The sequence below is a fragment of the Rhipicephalus microplus genome, unplaced genomic scaffold (genome assembly GCF_043290135.1).
Source record: "Rhipicephalus microplus isolate Deutch F79 unplaced genomic scaffold, USDA_Rmic scaffold_145, whole genome shotgun sequence".
NCBI lineage: Eukaryota > Metazoa > Arthropoda > Arachnida > Ixodida > Ixodidae > Rhipicephalus > Rhipicephalus microplus.
Window position 1 is genome coordinate 369538 of NW_027464716.1, and position 19154 is coordinate 388691.

At 44.2% G+C, this 19154-nt stretch overlaps 1 protein-coding gene across 2 annotated transcripts; it reads left to right on the forward strand.

Annotated features, from left to right (window-relative positions):
* The first annotated feature begins 10 nt into the window (after nt 1–10).
* On the forward strand, nt 11–18252 carry LOC142791137 (serine hydrolase-like protein). 2 transcript variants are annotated; one of them, XM_075885433.1, is made up of 5 exons: nt 11–197; nt 375–573; nt 3355–3430; nt 9260–9713; nt 10739–18252. In XM_075885433.1, the coding sequence occupies exons 3-5, from the start codon at nt 3375–3377 to the stop codon at nt 11294–11296; spliced, it is 1068 nt and encodes a 355-aa protein (XP_075741548.1). In that variant the 5' UTR covers nt 11–197; nt 375–573; nt 3355–3374; the 3' UTR covers nt 11297–18252. The 2 variants fall into 2 exon arrangements, with proteins under 2 accessions (XP_075741548.1, XP_075741547.1); XM_075885432.1 differs by lacking the exon at nt 375–573.
* The last annotated feature ends 902 nt before the right edge of the window (nt 18253–19154 follow it).

Here is a 19154-nt window from a genome sequence, read left to right on the forward strand (position 1 = left end):
AAAAGCGAGGAGGGTCACGTGACTAGCGAGCGTCTTCTCTTCTCAGCGTGTTAGGTGTTTTGATTGTTTTGATCAGCTGCTCAGATACATCGTTTGTTTTTTCTTGCGTTTAGAATGCGACGAAAGTTTGTACTTCACCTGTCACTTGCTTCAGCGTGCCCTTCGTAGCTCCGCACCCTTCCACGGTATTCCAAGAGGTATATTTTCTCAAGTTGCAGTTATTCGCACTTTTCCCCTTTTTATCACATTGTCTCCGGCAGACGACAGTCACTGCCGGCATTCCTACCACACATTGTTTTGCTTTGTCAGTATGTGACCGCCCTACCATCTAATCACGGTTCGCTAATGACTGTAGGTTTCGTTTACTTCGGCAGGCACCACCCAAGGAAGCAAATTTCTTCCAAGTTGCTTCTGTCCTTGGCTGAAGGCCGCGGGCACTACGGCAAACACGCCTAGGCTATTAGCCTACACAGATTTCCTCGAAATTGTTGGCGAACTACGTCTCTGCGGAACGAAATGACTTTAATCTGAAAGCCTGCGTTACTGATTAACCAGGAACACCGTAACCGACAGGTAACGTCATCCATGATCAGTGTCCGTCTCCAGCGCTCGATATTTTTATCACGTGTGATCTGTGTTATATCTTAACGTAAATTTGAAAAGTTTTTCTAGTTATTGGTTGAAACCGAAAGCGAGGCTACGGCCATGTTCAGACGATCAGATCTCGTTGTTGTCAGAATGTAGTGTAAAACAGACACCGGCGCACAGAAAGCTCCTCCAGTCAAATTAATTTCGTCTATTTCATTCGTTGACCTTAAACGATGTCCTCATGAAATATAAACATCCGGCATAGCACGTGTTTTGTATTCTATCTAATGGTTTGTTGTTATTCTTAATGGCAGATGTGTAACTATTCTCTTCGACTGTTAATTGCAGAAAGATGCCTTGTACTTCGTCACACGTGCAGTTTGCATGTACATTCGGTGCCATCATTGCTCGCCCATGTATCGAGTTATATTGTAACTCTCGGTCGAACAATCTCTCGCCTTTCTGCGAACTGTAAACAGTTGAAGAAAACTTATTTGCTTGGTGCTTCTAGTGTCAGAAGTTGACGAATACAATCCCCATTGTTAAAGCTCCAGGCTGTGCTTGTTCTTGTCAATCTCTTCTGTCAACCGTCTGTCAAGTACTCAGCCACCGTGTTGCTCCACATCTTTTATATATGTCTCCCCTATCCCCTACTTCTTTTTTTTTTTTTTGAACTAACTCCTTCACTATGCTTTCAACCAGCTACCACAAGCCCTGCTTGTCCCTTTTTGGTTCACTTTGATTTATGTACTTCTTGCACAGCACTCTAGCACTGTGGTAACATAATATTGATCACCAAATGCCACTCACGTTAAGGCCACAGAGCCAGCGATGCATAATAAAAATGTTGAGAAAGAGCTCATTTTCACAACCCACATAGTGGTCAAAATACATCACTGATAAAGTATACAAAGTAGTGCACAAATAAAACAACTTGCAGCTTTGTCACTGAGCATAAAAACTTCATAAGAAGCTCTGTAAAGCAATATTATGCCAACATGTTTTTTTATTGTTTTCACATCACTGAATCTCAGCCCCTGTATATGGATAGAAACATGTCAAGCATGTATGTGCAATAGCCTTTTCTTGTTACCTCAGGAACTCATTATAATGTACAACAGGTTCTAGTGTACCTTATATACATATCCAAAATGGGTGCCTAAAGAAAATAAAGATCTGGTTAGATCAGAGAAGACCTTAGATGACATTGCTTCATAAGAGGATAACTTCAAAAGTACCATCACAATAGCAGCCTGCTGCATCTATAAGCTGCTGTTACCTTAGAAAAACAATCTACTTGTTTTAAAGTGTTTAATAAATCATTGGTTACAAGAGAAATGGTGGTGGAAATGTCCATATTACCTTTGACCCCCTCTCCTACTTTTTTAGCACGCACCTAAATCCGAGTACAGGCCCTACCGACTTCTCTTTAGATGTGATCAACTTGCAAACTTTATCAGCATTTCATGCACTGTTCATAATGTGGTTAATAATTCACAGTTACTTCAATATAGTCGCTACCTTGGGTACCAGCATTGTCAAAAAGCTGCCGAAACAAAAACTCAGACAATACAGCAGGCACTTTTTGTCTGAGTGATAAAATGATAGCAGTGATAATTCATAACGAAATAGTCACTGTGTAAAAACAGAACAATGTACACGTTATGTTACACTGCAATGACATCATAGTGACCATCATATTTTGGTATGTTACGATTAGAAGGAAAGTTTCTAACATTGCATCAACCCTACCTGAATGTGCGCTGAGTCGTTTCTTGCCTTCAAGCAATCATAATATGCCTTATATGGGTTAAAATGACTTGGGCCAGTACTCTTAGATAAAGAATGATAGGAAAGGAGGTTGGTATGTTTTACCAGTTAACAGGTTTTTATAACATGCCCATAACCATAAGCACAAGTGTTTGCATGTAATGATTATGGTCCACTTCTTTTTGCACTTGGTGATCGTCCGTGTCGTTGAGTGCAGGCAGTTAATGCATTGGAATAGAAATGGATAACCACGAGAATCAATGACGAAAAAGCAATGCTGCACACATGCTGCTCTTTCTTTTCATGATAAAGCATATCGACCATCAACATACCTAATATGGCCATTTCAGAGAATGAAAGAAAGTGGCATCAACCTTAGGTTTACACAGCATGCTTACATCCATAGAACATATTATAAATGTGTTTGGAAATGTGATCATTCTACAACTGTTGGATATTGTCCTAAACATATGTTTGTGCCCCGCCGCGGTGGTCTAGTGGCTATGGTACTCGGCTGCTGACCCGCAGGGCGCGGGTTCGAATCCCGGCTGCGGCGGCTGCATTTCCGATGGAGGCGGAAATGTTGTAGGCCCGTGTGCTCAGATTTGGGTGCACGTTAAAGAACCCCAGGTGGTCTAAATTTCCGGAGCCCTCCACTACGGCGTCTCTCATAATCATATAGTGGTTTTGGGACGTTAAACCCCACATATCAATCAAATCAAACATATGTTTGTCTTCTTATGCACTTGACTAAAAATGCTTTTAGCTGAACAACTTGGAGCAGAATCTTTGTCACTCTTTTGTTTTTTATAGTATTTCTTATCATTAGCGAAAATATGTACTGTTTTAATTCTTTATATTTCTCTCCCACATTAGTTGCAGAAAAAATGCATAACCACTGCAACAAAGGATCTGATTTATCGCAGTGTTAGATATTCATATGCAACCAACCAAAACCTCAGTTCTTAAGTTAATCTTGTCTATCTCTGATTCCAGTCTTATGCCTTACTGAAGAAATGCGAGCTGCCTGCAGTATAGCTCGTGTAGTTGGACTGCACATATCCACATGCAGGCAAGTGCTCAGGTTCCTTATCCTGCTCTTGTGTGCTTTATATATATATTGTCGCCAGTGAAACAATAATTAAAGAATTTTTCATCATGCGGTTATCATCTCTTTTAAGCTTAAATGTAAAAATATTCTACTACCTGTATATTGTAGCGATGCTGAGGCAGACAGGCTAAAAAACAAGCAACTTTATTAGGGCGAACTTGTGCCCACAAGTCTAATGACTATGGTCGTCGAGTCCGAGTAGACGAGAGGCACAGATTCAACTAACTTCCTCTTCCTCGTTGTTTGAGCGCCCGAACGCGTGACGCATGCCAGCCGGGTCTTGCTGGTGCTCTTGCCATGATGATTGCGGCGGCTACTTGGACCTGGCTAACCTGTCGCGGCATTATCCCCCTCTTCAGACGCATCGTCCTGATGCTTGTGAGAGTAAAATGATACATGCGCCCTCTCACTCGTTTTCCGACGATCTGTCATGATAGGGCTTCATGCGGACTACGTGTACCACTTCCGTGGTGTTGCGGCGTCTTGAGCTCACGTGTCCCGCGGATATGACTTCGTAAGTGACGTCGCTGATACGGTTGAGTACTTCATAAGGGCCGAAGTATCGACAAAGAAGCTTTTCAGAGAGTCCGCGGCGGCGCACTGGGATCCATATCCACACTTTGTCACCGGGATGATAAAGTGTGTCACTGCGTCGCTTGTTGTACCGGCTAGAGTCGACGCGCTGTTGACGGCGTATTCGGTATCTTGCCATTTGTCGTGCTTCTTCGGCTCGTTGCAAGAAGTCATCTAAGTCAGGTGGATAGCTGTTTTCGTCCTGTAGTGGTAACATGGCATCCAGTGGGGTGGTCAATCTTCGGCCGAATACTAGTTCGAAAGGGGCAACGTGGGTTGTTTCTTGAACGGCGTTATTGTATGCGAATGTTACGTAGGGTAATATTTCATCCCACTGTTTATGTTCAACATCGACATACATTGATAGCATGTCGGTCAGAGTTCTGTTGAGGCGTTCGGTTAAGCCATTCGACTGAGGGTGATACGCCGTTGTTCTTCTGTGATCGGTATTTGTCATGCGCATCAGACATTGCATAAGGTCTGCAGTAAATGCTGTGCCCCGATCCGTAATAACGACGATGGGCGCACCATGTCTGAGCACTATGTTGTTCACAAAGAACTTGGCGACTTCGGCAGCTGTCGCACTGTACAGAGAGTCAGTCTCAGCATAACGGGTCAGATAGTCCGTAGCTACCACAATTCATTTCTTGCCTGCACATGATGTCGGGAAAGGTCCTAGGAAGTCCATGCCGACTTGTTGGAATGGGGCATCCGGAGGGTCTATTGTATGGAGAAGGCCGGCTGGTTTTACGGCTGGAGTTTTGCGCCGTTGACATTGACGACAAGTTTTCACGTAGCGCTGCACTGATGCGAGCAACTTAGGCCAATAGTACTTCAGGCGAATCCTGGCGAATGTTCGGCTCACACCCATGTGGCCGGATGTTGGCTCGTCGTGGCATGCATGCCGAATTTCCTGTCGCATGGCTGTGGGCACGACTAGTAAAAACGTTTCGCCATTAGGTTCAAAGTTCCTCCTGTAAAGGACACTTCCTCGAAGGCAGAATGTGGAGAGCCCTCTGGAGAATATGCGAGGTACTTGAACGTCGCGACCCTGCATGTGTTGAATAAGCGCCAGCAAATCCGGGTCATCTCGTTGTTGTTGAGCGATTTCGGATGCGTCGACAACGCCTAGAAACGGGAAGTCTTCCTCTTCAGGTACACTTGGATCGACGGGAGAGCGTGACAGGCAGTCGGCATCACTGTGTTTCCTTCCAGATTTGTATACGACCGTAATGTCATACTCCTGCAGCCTAAGGCTCCATCTGGCTAGTCGACCTGACGGATCCTTGAGATTTGCTAGCCAGCATCGAGCATGGTGGTCACTGACAGCTCTGAACGGTCTACCTTAAAGGTAGGGTCGAAACTTATTTATTGCCCAGATGACTGCGAGGCACTCTTTTTCAGTAGCAGAGTAGTTTTCCTCAGCGTTTGAGAGTTTGCGGCTGGCATAGGCTAACACTTTCTCTTGACCATTTTGCCACTGGACCAAGATGGCGCCGAGGCCGACATTGCTGGCATCGATATGGACTTCAGTGTCGGCTGTCTCATCAAAATGGGCAAGTATTGGTGAACCCTGTAGCCGTTTTCTTAATTCATCAAAAGCTTTCTGTTGTTCGCTTTCCCATGTGAAGGGAACGTCGTTTTTCGTTAGTTTTGTAAGAGGTTCCGCAATCTTTGAGAAGTTTTCCACAAATCGCCTATAGTAGGCACATAAACCCAAAAATCGACGCACTGACTTTTTGTCTTTGGGTGTAGGGAACCTCTGAACAGCGGCTGTCTTTTCTGGATCAGGACGAACACCGTCAGAACTAATGACATGTCCAAGGAATCTCAGCTCTTCGAAGCAGAAGTGGCATTTTTCGGGTTTGATTGTCAAGTTTGCTGACCGGATGGCTTGTAATACAGTGCGCAGTCGCTCTAGATGTTTGTCGAACGTTGCAGAGAATACCACCACGTCATCCAAATACACTAGGCATGACTGCCATTTCAATCCCGCGAGGACAGTGTCCATCATTCGCTGGAACGTCGCTGGCGCGGAACAGAGGCCGAATGGGAGCGCTTTGAATTCGTAGAGGCCATCTGGTGTTACGAATGCCGTTTTTTCACGGTCCCGCTCGTCTACCTCTATTTGCCAATATCCGCTTTTCAGATCCAAGGAGGAGAAAAACTTTGCGGATCGCAGCCGGTCTAGTGTATCGTCAATACGTGGCAAGGGGTAGACATCTCGTTTAGTTACACTGTTGAGTTTTCGGTAGTCGACACAGAATCTAAGCGTGTTGTCTTTCTTCTTAACGAGCACTACGGGGGACGCCCATGGACTATTCGAAGGCTGGATGACATCATCCGAAAGCATTTCCTCCACTTGCTTCTTAATGATTTCCCGTTCTTTCTGTGACACTCGATATGGATGCTGGCATATAGGCCTCGTGTCGTCTTGCGTTATAATTCTGTGTTTCGTAATTGACGTGCGCTGGACCTTCGATGCAATTGAAAAGCAATCAGAGAATTTTTTTACTAAGGCGTAAATCTGTTTCTTTTGACTGTCCGGAAGGCTCTGGTTGACGGTCACGGATGTGTCGATGTTGCAGGCCACTGGTCGAGTGGTTGACGTGGTTAAGCTGCATAGTTCTGTCGCCATACAGAAGTCGTGTAAATAGGCAATAGCCGTGCCTTGAGCGATGTGTTGAAGTTCATTGGAGAATTTCGTTAGTAGGACATCTGCACGGTCATTCGTCAAGTGAACAAGACCCCGAGCTACGGAGACACCTTTTTTCAAAAACAGCCCTACATTTGTATCCGCTATGCCTTCGCGGTTGTAAGATGCGTCATTCTCTACGAGCACCATTATGCTGCAGCATGGTGGCACAGTGACGTCATCATGAACAACGCGTAGAGCAGTTAGGCGTCCCTCAGATTCGTCTACAGGTATAGCTCGTTCAGTCGAAAACGACACGCTGGACCTACGCAGGTTAATTACGGCGCCATTAGCTCGCAAAAAATCCATTCCTATAATGAGGTCTCTTGAACATTCTGGTAGCACAATGAAATCGGCAACGTAAATAAAGCCCCATATTTCAAGTCTTGCGGTGCATCTGCCAAGGGGCGTAATAATGTGACCACCTGCCGTGCGTATCTGCGATCCATTCCACTGTGTCACAACTTTGTTTAGCTTCTTCACCATCTTGTGACTTATCACTGAATAATCAGCACCGGTGTCGACTAACGCATTCAGCTCCCATCCTTCTATTCTCAACCGCAAATCTGAAGTAACGCTTTTGTGGTTGCACCCATTTACCGGAAATACACCGTCGTCGCCCTCAAGCCATATTGGAGGATCTTCGTAATTGATGTTATCAGCGGCCTCACCTCCACAGGTTGCTTGCTTCAGTTTTCCGGGAGTGGACTTGGAGAGCGATGACCAGGCTGCCTTGAAGGTGCACGTGGGCTGGATGACCGGTAGCGCATAGGCGATGGTGACCGTGACCGACGTTGGCGTAGAGGTGGCGAGTTCTGGCGCGTGGACAAGTACTCCTCAATCTCTGCTGGTCGTTCGCCGTTTCGGGGGCACGGTGCATACGACGGCAAGCCTCTTAATCCAGCCTGTCGGTAAGGGCAGAATCTGTACAAATGACCCGCTTCGCCACAATGGAAACAAAGAGGCCTGCGCTCGTGATCACGCCAGACGTCACTTTTCCTGGGCCTAGGCTCCGCATAGCGATGCGTGCTACGTGCTCCTGGGGGCAGATAGGTAGCCGTTGTTTCCCGTTGACGAGGTGCGCAGCGTGCTGTAGATGGGGGAGGGGTCGCCGCCATCGCAACTGCTGCATTGTTGTGTACTGTGGGTTGTCGGAGAACTTCAGAGTACGTTCGGATAGGTCGAACTGGCTGCAGCTCACGCTCTGGTTCTCGTATGACCTGCCTCAGTTCGTCACGAACAACGTCTGTAACAGATAGTGCAGTTGAATTCTGGGGCATTTGCAGTCTGCTCAGTTCTTCCCGAATAAGTGATCTAATGAGCTCTCGCAGGGCTTCAACGTCGTTTCGCACGCCTCCAGAGAATAGCTGTGCAGATGGGCAGTTAACATTCCGGTTGTACTGCTGAGCGCGCTGTTCTAGTGTTCTTTCGATGGCCGTCGCTTCCGAATAAAACTCAGCAACAGTGCTTGGAGGGTTGCGGACGAGAACGGCGAACAGCTCTTGCTTCACTCCGCGCATTAGATAGCGCACCTTCTTATCTTCAGCCATCTTGTAATCCGCACGCTTGAACAGGCGGACCATGTCCTCAATGTACATAGCAGCACTCTCGTTCGTGAGCTGGTTCCTCGATTGAAGAGCAGCCTCTGCCTTTTCTTTCCCGTCTATGTTTGCGAACGTAGCCACCGCTTGTCGTCGAAATACCTCCCAGGTAGACAACGAGGTTTCATGGTTCTCAAACCATGTCTTTGTGAAGTCTTCCAGGGCGAAGTATACGCGACGGAGCTTCTCTCTTTCGTCCCATCCATTGAAGCGCGCCACTCTCTCGAACAGGTCCAGCCAATCTTCAACATCCTCGTGCGAGTCGCCGTGGAATACTGGCGGCTGGTGCGGTTGGCTAATGAACACTTGTGCCGGTGTTACCTGGGTAGTCATAGTGGTGGCATCCATAGTTTGAATTCCCCTTGGTGTGAAGTGAAGAGGACCGAACTCAGGTGAGTCACCTCGAAGACGGCGACTTGCCCTCTGGTGTACAGGAGTCACTTCCACGGGGTTGATACGGTGGTCGTCGGGGCTACGCTGTCTTGAGCTCGCGGAGCCTCGATTCATAACCCAGCACCTCCACCAGAAATGTAGCGATGCTGAGGCAGACAGGCTAAAAAACAAGCAACTTTATTGTGCCCGCAAGTCTTGTGCCCACACTTCCCTTGTGCCCACACTATTGTGCCCACAAATCTTGTGCCGAACTTGTGCCCACAAGTCTAATGACTATGGTCGTCGAGTCCGAGTAGACGAGAGGCACAGATTCAACTAACTTCCTCTTCCTCGTTGTTTGAGCGCCTGAACGCGTGACGCATGCCAGCCGGGTCTTGCTGGTGCTCTTGCCATGATGATTGCGGCGGCTACTTGGACGTGGCTAACCTGTCGCGGCATTATAGCTTAAAAATTGAATACTTATCCTTCTGTATTGATTGATGGGGCTCAGCTAAAACATAAACTGATGAAAATGTTTTCCTTTCCCAGGTACCTCTGCCATGTACACCTTAAAAGTGGTGTGGGTGCGTCTGGAGTGCAACACCTGCGTAAACTTTCAACAGCTCGTTTCCTCGCTAACCGGCCGACAGAGGAAATAGCCATCCCAGTGCCGTATGGACAACTGGCTGCGAAAGTTTGGCCCGCCCAAAGAACAGTCAAGCCCAAGAAGCACCTTCTCTGCCTGCACGGGATTCAAGACAATGCGGGTACCTTCGACCCGTTGCTTGAAAAGCTGGATGGTGAGTGGCAGGCTGTGGCGTTAGATTTCACCGGCCACGGTCTGTCATCGCACCTGCCGAGGGGATGCGTCTACACCATGACGCACTTGATATTGGATGTCGCTCGTGCTGTTCACTTTCTTGGCTGGAAACAGTTCAACTTGCTGGGCCACAGTATAGGAGGCCTTGTCGGACACAGATATGCCAGCATATTTCCTGAAAAGGTTAGTGTTGTAAAAGCACAATATCTTTTTGCTATCCTTTATATAACAACTTAATTTTAGTGTAATAGAGGGCAGCACATTATCCCTAATGAACAGTGCATTTTCATAATACTTTTCACTGGCTTTTGCAATGAAAACTTACCTGACAAGCATGTATGCACTCTTCTTATTGCCTTTGACCTGATGCCAAAAGTGCCTCATCATAAAAATCAGCTCGAGAATGGCCAGCTATGTAATGCAAGTTGGTAACATCATCACTCAATGACCCTGTAAATTTATAGAGTTTTGCTGTAGCTTCTCTTTAAGGAATATTTAGCAATTTGTGTAATACTGACTACAGAGCCCCTGAATGGGAACGGTGCTCGCACGTGTCTTAACGTCATGCTTTTTTAGTTGGTGTGGAGGCGTTCGAGCACTTACAACAATGAAAACAATATGTATGCAAAGATTTTTTTAGTTTCTTTGCCGAGTTGCAATATTCTGCTTCCATGTGTTGCATTAATCAGTGACCCATATTAATATGTAAGATATGGCTTGAATTTCTTCATCTTGAGAAAGTGAGGAACATGTGTTTTTACAGATTAAAACATGCACACACTTTACACAATAACCAGGGGGAGAGAAGGGCACCACCTCTCATAGTGTGTGCATTAAAAAAATGGTAGGATAATTCCTTAAAGCTGGCTTATGTACCCAACAGTTTTATGAAATTTAATCAAGTCAAATACATAAAAGCATCACCATTAAATCTGGTCACCTACTAACTGACAAGAGCAAACTGAAGTTTAGGTGCACAGTACGAGTACAAGTTAATTTATAGTAATATTTACTATAAATTATAGTAAAATTTATATTACTATAATTGTTAATATAGTGATATATTTGTTTTTGAGTAATCAATCATCTGTTATGTTTCTATTGAAGACCTCTGTTTTCTTAGATTCATTTCTTGTTTGGATATTCCTAAGCATGCAACTCCAACTTTGGTATTTGCTACTTCTACAATGATTTTTCAATTCTTTCAGGTGTCAAAATTAATTCTTGTGGATGGTTTTGGAGAAATCTATGAAGCTAGAAGCCAACTCCTCAGCACGATGAGGACTGCACTGCTGTCTTTCCTGCGTCTCGAACAGAAGGACTTTAGCGAGCAACCAACTTATACTGAAGAGGAGGTCATGACTCTCTATGCAAAGATGCCTTGGGGATGCATTCGTGCTGAGGACGTGAAGATACTGATGAAACGGGGTTGTAAGCTCCAGGATGACGGCCGTTACGTGTTTACCAGGGATTTTCGTTTAAAGTCATTTTACTGGGACAAGGTTGACAGAGCTGCCCTCGAACCATGGTGGAAGTCCTATAAAAATGACATTCTAGTTCTGGATGCTGTACCTGGTTTTGGCAGCTGTTCGGTCCACAATGGCAGAATGATACACTTGTTGAAGGAACATTGCCGCACTTTTCAGATGGCAATCCTGGATGGTGATCATCACATTCACATGAATCAGCCAGATTTGATAGCCAGCTACATAAAACCCTTTTTACAAGATTTGCAAGGCAGCAGAAATCAGATGTGGTTTGTTTGATGAGCTCTGTCGTGGTTTACGGCTGCTTTATTGAAATGTGTCGTGAGATGTCGTAGGTTCCGTGGGAAAGGTAAAGGAAAATGATTGGATTCAGGGTGGTATTACAAACACAAAAAAAAAGAAAAGGAAAGAATCAGGTGTGACACTTTTTCAGTTGAGCAGGTGGCTCAGAATGTGCATCTTGCATGAATCATAGATGATGAATAATAGCTCAATAATTAAGTGCCTGGGCTTTGTTTATGCACAGTATATTCTATATGCCGGTGCAGCCAGCAAGGAAATATGAGCGTAGCAGAGAGGACTTAGTGGCTTGTTGTCATCAAACACTTCATGCTTATTTATTAGATTGTAGCAGTGCATACCGCGTACATGTTTTGTTAAGTATTCTTTGTAGCGGTCCTAGGTTAAATAAACAGCACCATCGAATACCTTAAGACAGATGGGTGTCGTCCGCCATTTATTACTGTGCTCTCTAACTTCTTCCTCCTCTGCATTCCATTTCTCTTCTTCTTCAGTTTCCCTTTTCAGGCTGCTTCAACATCCCCGGCTTCTTTTGCTTACACCTCCGGGTGTAGTAATTAAACACATTACCAATGGAAGCGCACTCAGTTTATCCTGATGATCCTAGGTATCAAACTGTCTTGAGAACACCGTTCTGAGATGCCGTTGTAACTACGGAAAATGGTCTATAAAACTGATCATTGGCCATGCGAATTCCTTTGCAGATTAGAACAAAGTCTTCAACTTGTATATCCGGAATGTCACTGTTGCGTCTCTTGTCAAACTTCTTCTTCATGCGCTGTCTATAGGAGTCACCTTGGCTCTTGCCTTGCTTGGCTTCTTTGAGAACGAGCTTTTCAAGGAGTCCAAGTTCGCTGTCAGCAAGGAAGGTAGGGACCACTCCAGAGGAAGCAAACAGAGGACTACATCCTAGGCCACTGCTGTACGAGCAGTTGTGATGTCTGGTGGCAGCCTCAAGGCAGCACTTCCAGCCACCTCGAAATCTGGCGTACATCTTTAGGTATTGCTTGATATCTCTAATGGCACATTCAGCCAAGCCATTTGCCGCAAGATGGTATGGCAAACAAAATTTCAAAGTCATGCCACGGTCTTTTGTCCACCTAGCCAGCTTTGAACTACGAAAGGCAGGGCAGTTGTCACAAACTATGGCCCTGGTGCACCTGAAACATTCTGATTGAAGGAAAGCAATAATGCTGTTGGCATCTTCCCTTCCTGCTTTAGTCACTACAATTTGGGTGCATTTGTCTATGCCAAGCAGAAATGCTCGTGTTTTCTCGGTACCCTCGTTCTCCTTTTTCAATTCAGCGAAATCTAAGTGAATCACTTCAAAAGGGATGCTGGAATACTTTGGTGTTATCATCACATCTGTTGCCTGCTTAAACTTCACTTTGTTCACTTGTCATAGATGGCATGTCCAAATGCATTCTTTCGCGTCCTCCTTCATACTTGGCTAAGTAAATCTTTTCAGGGGCTTGTTGTAGGTGCGACCAAAGCTGTCATGTCTCCCCGAAGCTGGACTATCATGATAAAGACAAAGTATTTTTGAAACCATTGTCGATGGTACGTGATATCTCCCGTCAACAAACTTCATTTCGTCGGTTCCCTCCCATAATTTGGTGCAATTTATTTCTTCAGGTTTCTCGCTCGCCTTGTGAACAAGTAGTCTGGTCAATGCATCTGCATCTGTTAGCAGCGGACCAAGGGGATGCAATATCTCGAAGTCAAATTGTTGTAGATAGTTTACCTATCGAGCGATTTGTCCCTTTGGTTGTGGCATGTTTAGAAGATGTGTAAAAGCTTGCTGATCAGTAAACAAGGTGAACTTCACACCCTCCAGGTAGATATGAAAATACTAAAACATCCAACGCTTCTTTCTCAGTGGTGGTATAATTAACTTTAGCGGGCTTCAAAGTATAGCTGTATAAATTGACTAAGTGGTGCTTTCGATGACCAGGTAGTAGTGACGGCTTCTGATAAAAAACTGCACCTGTTGCATAATGTGACGCAACAGTATTGAGCACAAAAGGCATGGAGAAGTTCGGTATGCGAAGAATCAGATCTGATGATATCAGTTTCACTAGTTCATTGTAAGCTTTTTCACACTCCGGGCTTCATTAAAAAGGGACGTCTTTTTGCATGAAACTTGTGAGGCCCCTAGTCTTCACAGCATAATCTTTTATGAAAGACCTGAAATGCCCAGCTAGGCCAAGAAATATTCACAGGGAGTATATATCGTATGGCTTCTCCAACTTCGAAATTCTTTCAACTGAATCCTGCTTTGCGCTTTTTCTAGTCCCGTCAAAGATTCTGCCGAGGAACACAACTTTGTCTTGGAAAAAAAAAAAAAAAAACCTTTCTTGAAATTCACTTTGAGCTCAGCTAGGCTAAGAGCATTCAGGACTTGTGAAAGATGACTTTTTCTGTCTTCAAAAAAATCACTACATTATCTATGTATACATCGCAAAAGATTCCAAAATAGGGCTTCAGTATATCATTCATTATCTTTTGGAGCCAGGCCGGAGGATTCTTCAATCCAAATGGCAGGCAGTTATATTCATACAAGTCAAATGGTGTGACAAAGGAGGTGTATTTCTTTGTGTACTCAGTCAAAGGAATTTGCCAGAAACCCTTGCATAAGTCAGTGCGAGAAAACCAGCGACATCTACCCGTTTCATCAATAATTGTATCTATCTTGGGCATGGGAAATGGTATAAGCTCCATTTGTTGGTTGAGTGCCCTATAATCTGTACAAAGACGGAATGTTTCATCCTCCTTTGGAGCAGTAGTGATAGGCGAGGCAAAGAGGGAGACAGAGGGTCGAATGATATTTGCATCCAACATTGCCTGCAACTCTACCGTCAGCCATGTCTTCTTTTTTCTTGACATGTTATACAGAGCTCTTCTCACCACGGTCTTATCAGCGATTTCAAATGGCACTTGATGGGACTTCATTTCCAGGGGGTAGCTTCCAACGCAGACGAGCTCAGGGTACGTGGATTTGATGTCTTCTTCGCAATGAACAACTCTTAATGGACGAGGTGTTGGATCCTTCGTCGTCCTGGGGGACTCATCTTCAACAAGCACTTTGTCATCCCAGTAAAGGTTAATCTTGAGCTTCTTCATGTCAGGGTGAGACAGCAGAAGGTCATATGCTACATTTGGCATTGCTAACACAGTGCTGCTGACAGAATGACCTTGAAATTCAGTGACTACAGGCGCCCACTTTTTATGTGAGATCACCAAGCCATCATATCCTTGTACTCGAATGACTTTACCAGCATGCAAATGATTGATGTCGAGTCGCTCCCTGTTAATGATGCACACAGAAGCTCCACTATTCACCAATACATTCATTTCGACACCGTCAATTTTCACCGGTATATGGAGCAGGCTGAACGATATTAAATACACCGTCTCCTGGCTGCTATTTATTGATTGAGATCTCTCAGTTCAGGCAGCAAGGGGTGGAGAGCTAGATTATGCGCAGAGCTGTAGGAAGTTTCAACACTGTCCTCGTCGGTACGCATATTGTCATGGAATGTCTATGCAGCTACATGCATACTGACTCGTAGGTAAGTGGGGTTAATGTTGCATCCGTCATGTCTGTTCAAGAGAGATTTTCTTCCCATGAAGGCCTTCCACATTCCTTTTCTACCCTCGGCAACAAATTCTTGAGGCATTGTAGAAGCTTGTCTAGAGACCTTGGAGCTATCAACGCAACTTCTCCTCGAATCTCTCTAGATAACCCCTGCATCACTAGGTCTAAACAGTCTTCGAGGAAAGGTTAGGCTCCGGTACATGTAGCAGACGGCGTTTCTCTAGGTAATATTCTAGGGCAGATCCAGATTTGTACTGGTAAGTTAGCACAGCATCCCATCTTCGCGTAGCGCTAACTTCAGATGCAGCAAAAAAACTTGCTTTCCATTGCTCCCAACAAAATATCAAAAAGCTTGTCAAAAAGCTCCAAATCGTACCACTTTTTAGCAGTGATGTCAAGATATCGACGCAAGTTTTGAATTTCATCGTCATCTGATAGTTACATATTCTTTCGCGATGCATATTCATAAAGAAAAATCCATTGTTGAGGACTCTGGGCGCTTTCTTCAAAAATATCTGGCTCCACCAGTCTTTGCATTGTTGGAGCTCTGTTCAGTGCATCAACCAGAGTTTTCATTAGCTCACTAGTCTGTGTCATTTGTCGTTTCTGCTCTTCAATAATGTTTATTAACAAGCTCACCGTCTCTTTAGCAGTCTTTTGCGAGAGTCGTGGACATCGCATAGGTTGAAGGACAAGCTCTTCTAGTGCCTGTAGACTCAGATCCACCTTCACGGATTCTATCTGAAGAAGCTCCTTGTAGCCAATGGCAGCGTCCATCATTTTCTCAGTCAATACTGCAGAACTCACATGACGAGAAAGGTCGGTTCTTGGCTCGCCCTGAACTTAGAAACCCGTGAAGACCACATGCTGCGATGAGGTCTGGTCAACGAAGAACATAATCCATATGTCCGCCTTCAGCTACGCCAGAACTGTGTAGTGGTGCTAGGTTAAATAAACAGCACCATCGAATAACTTAAGACAGACGGGTATCGTCTGCCATTTATTACTGTTCCCTCTAACTTCTTCCTCCTCTGCATACAATTTCTCTTCTTCTTCAGTTTCCCTTTTCGGACTGCTTCATTCTTTTATGCCCAATTCCTGATGCTGCCATCTTCTCAAGTGTTGCTTTGTGTTACTGTGCAATGTGCAAAATCTGGTCATTCCTACCTTGGCAGGAAGTGTTTACACTTCTTATGGCAAAATTAATGTCTTATGGCGGAAATAATCAGCCTTCATTCACTTTATCATTTCACATTGCCCTTTTATGCATCAAGATGTCGCTTTTACTAGCATGCAATAATGTACACCAGTGTTGCAGTTATGCTTTTCTTACATTTTGCAACAGCAGACACTTATGATTGCACATATGCTATTGAAGTACACTAAAAAGTGTTGGAAAATTTTTTAAAGCTTCTTAATATTCTTCGAACACCCCATTCACTCCATTTTCTAAAGGTGGGTTGGGGAAGCAATGCTGTCCTCTAGAATGGTGCACTGTAACTACTCCACTAAGAATAGTTATGCCAGTGTGTATATTATAACATACTTGTGCCGGAGAAGTCCTCCTAAGTTGCCATGTTGAGCCTCTGTGCACATTTTAATGCAATCATTGTGCATTTACACGCAGTTGTGTGGCTCCACATTAATTTTCTGCTAAAGTGCATGGCATCTCTGGAAGCTGGTGCAGGACCTCCAAGTTGCCTTTGCCACCTGTCTTTCATTTTTTTATAGTCTTGTGGCTCTCCCATGCCTCCAAGTGTTACTACTATTTCAAAACTGAAGCCTTGTAAACGAGCTTAGCCTTTCCTTTCTCTGAAACATAGTTGTATTAGTACAACATAATCATTTGAGGGCTCAACTTAAATTGAGGACGACACAGGGAGCAATGGCAAAGGAAATGAACAATGTAACCTTTTTGAGCATGGTCAGAAAACGCTGCCGATCGGTAGTACAGACTCTCAACAACACGTGAGCCAAGTATTATAGTGTAGCACGTGGCCTAGAATTCACAATAAATTATCAAAGTCAGCTGAAATCGGCTTTTTCTTCTCTCGAAAAATTGTATAAGAAGCTCAAAAATCACTCATAAAAGGCCTTCTATTAGCCATTGGCTGATTTGAACATGGCGTGCTCGGTCCTTACAGGGATCACCATGGGAGGCAACGACTTGTCCACGTGTGTGCGAACGATCACACTGAACAAGTTGCGAATTCGAAGAAGAAAAATGTACTCAAGGTCATGAGGCGTGCATGACGTATTTTCTTTGCCCATGCCTTCCCTCCCTGCTTAGCTTCCAGTGTGCGACAAATCTTTGTAACTCCACTCATACTGGACGGATTTTTCAAATTCCTGCAGCTTTTAATTGGTGAAGCAATGTGTTCTTTTAGTGAATTCATTCCATGGTTACTGGAAGAAGTGTCTCAGGGCCCCTTCAAGAGACAGGAAGAGAGTAAAGTAGGTCAGGGAACAAACAGGGTTATGGTTATCTCAGTTTAATTGAAGAAGAAAAAGAAATGCACATGGCCCGGGCACATAGCTCATAGACAGGATAATCGCTGATCATTAAGGGTAACTTACTGGAATCCAGAAAAAGGCAAATGCATGAGAGGGAGACAGAAAATTGGGTGGGCACATGACTCAAAAGTTTGCTGGTATAACGTGGCAGCTGAAAGCACTAGACGGGGTTGATTGGCGGAACATGGGAGAGGCCTGCACTGGGTGTAGTCGGGCTGATGACGAATTATTTGACATCATTTTAATGACAGTACCAGGCATATGCTATTGAACTGCTTTTTTGCATCGTAATTTAATTTATAAGTGCTATACAAGGTAGCTTTATTGTCCTCAATCCAGATTGGGCCCATAGAAATATGCAGCATGCAAAAGCTTCAAGCAGCACACACATACAAAGTCAATTTTATCTTCTAGAACCGGAATAGATGCTTTATACTTGGTGCTTGTGTAGCAGTGAAGGTGGCCCCAGTATTGTGCCCAGTCTTCTAGTCCTTCCACCTTATGTGAAAGCCAGTTGATGCATTTTTTAAAACAGTAAAGCTTCTTTACTGCACTGATGTATTGCAGAGTTATAGAAACAGGCAGTCTATTGTCTGAGACACTATGCGAGCTGGAATGAGGATGTGGTATTTCTAGAATAGAATGCTCTTGTAGTTGTGGGCATATTTGAGCCTTGTTTGTACAAGTGCTACAATCACAGCAAAATTTCTTAAAAATTAAAAATAATATTCGCTAAGTTATGTGCTTTTATACACTTCATCATAAATGTATGTGTGTGTGACGACATAATAAAGTAAAAAGGGAAGCTGATTTGCAACTTTTACTGAGTGTGAAATTGTTTATTTCTGCTCTGTCAGCATTGGTGAAACCTTGCTGATTTGAGCCTCCGAGCTTAGATCTCGTAAACAAATATAATGTGTTGTTCAGTCCTGTTTATTTTCATAAGGTGAGGAAAGCGGTAGCCTACATGACTATTCTTTTAAATTCTTCCAAGTTTCAAGGACAACCACTTGTATTTTGGCATACGTCAGCATCCATCACTTCACTGTGTCCTGCTAAGTTTTCCAACGTAAAGCAAATTGAACGAAGTATTTTTTTAGTAATGCACTCAACAGTAACTCTGAATGCCACTTGCACTTCATGTGTATGCATTAAAGTGACATTGCACCAAGTGTTGCATGAATAACTTTGCAAGGTGACAATCAACATTTTTACGAAGCTAATGTTTACTTACTGAAACTTCGTCTAGGAGTACTGTTTTGCATTAAGGTTAGTTCAATACTGCATTCAAGAGGAATTAGCTACCACCTTCATTCATGAAAAATGCACTGATAGCATCATCTGCAACAATGCCAGAGCTGATTATGCTGCAAAAAAAATGATGCCTCAATGTTTCATTGTATGGGAAAATACAGCATACATAAAATGTGCCACAGAGAAGAGGCAAGCAAGTTGTCTTCCTCAGATGTTGTTTAAAAGATTTTTAAGGGGCCTCTTTACAGGTTTCAATTTATTTCTTTACACCTCCCAAGCAAGCTTGCTAATTTGTGCAGAATATCATGACAATTAGAGCTTGTGGATATCAAAGTGCTATGCACCTTACAGAAAAATGATTCTTGCACCCCTCTCCTGCGCCTGACCAGTCTTCTTTGCCCACACTGTAACGTAATCTTGCCCTTAGCAACATTGCGTAGCACCGACTTCATCGATTGGTCCTTTTCACTA

Excerpts from the sequence above, each read along its gene's own strand:
- LOC142791137 (XM_075885433.1), top strand. The coding sequence starts at position 3,375 with ATGCGAGCTGCCTGCAGTATAGCTCGTGTAGTTGGACTGCACATATCC. Across the intron at positions 3,431-9,259 it reads CTGCACATATCCACATGCAG|GTACCTCTGCCATGTACACC; the intron begins GCAAGTGCTCAG and ends TTCCTTTCCCAG. Across the intron at positions 9,714-10,738 it reads CCAGCATATTTCCTGAAAAG|GTGTCAAAATTAATTCTTGT; the intron begins GTTAGTGTTGTA and ends CAATTCTTTCAG.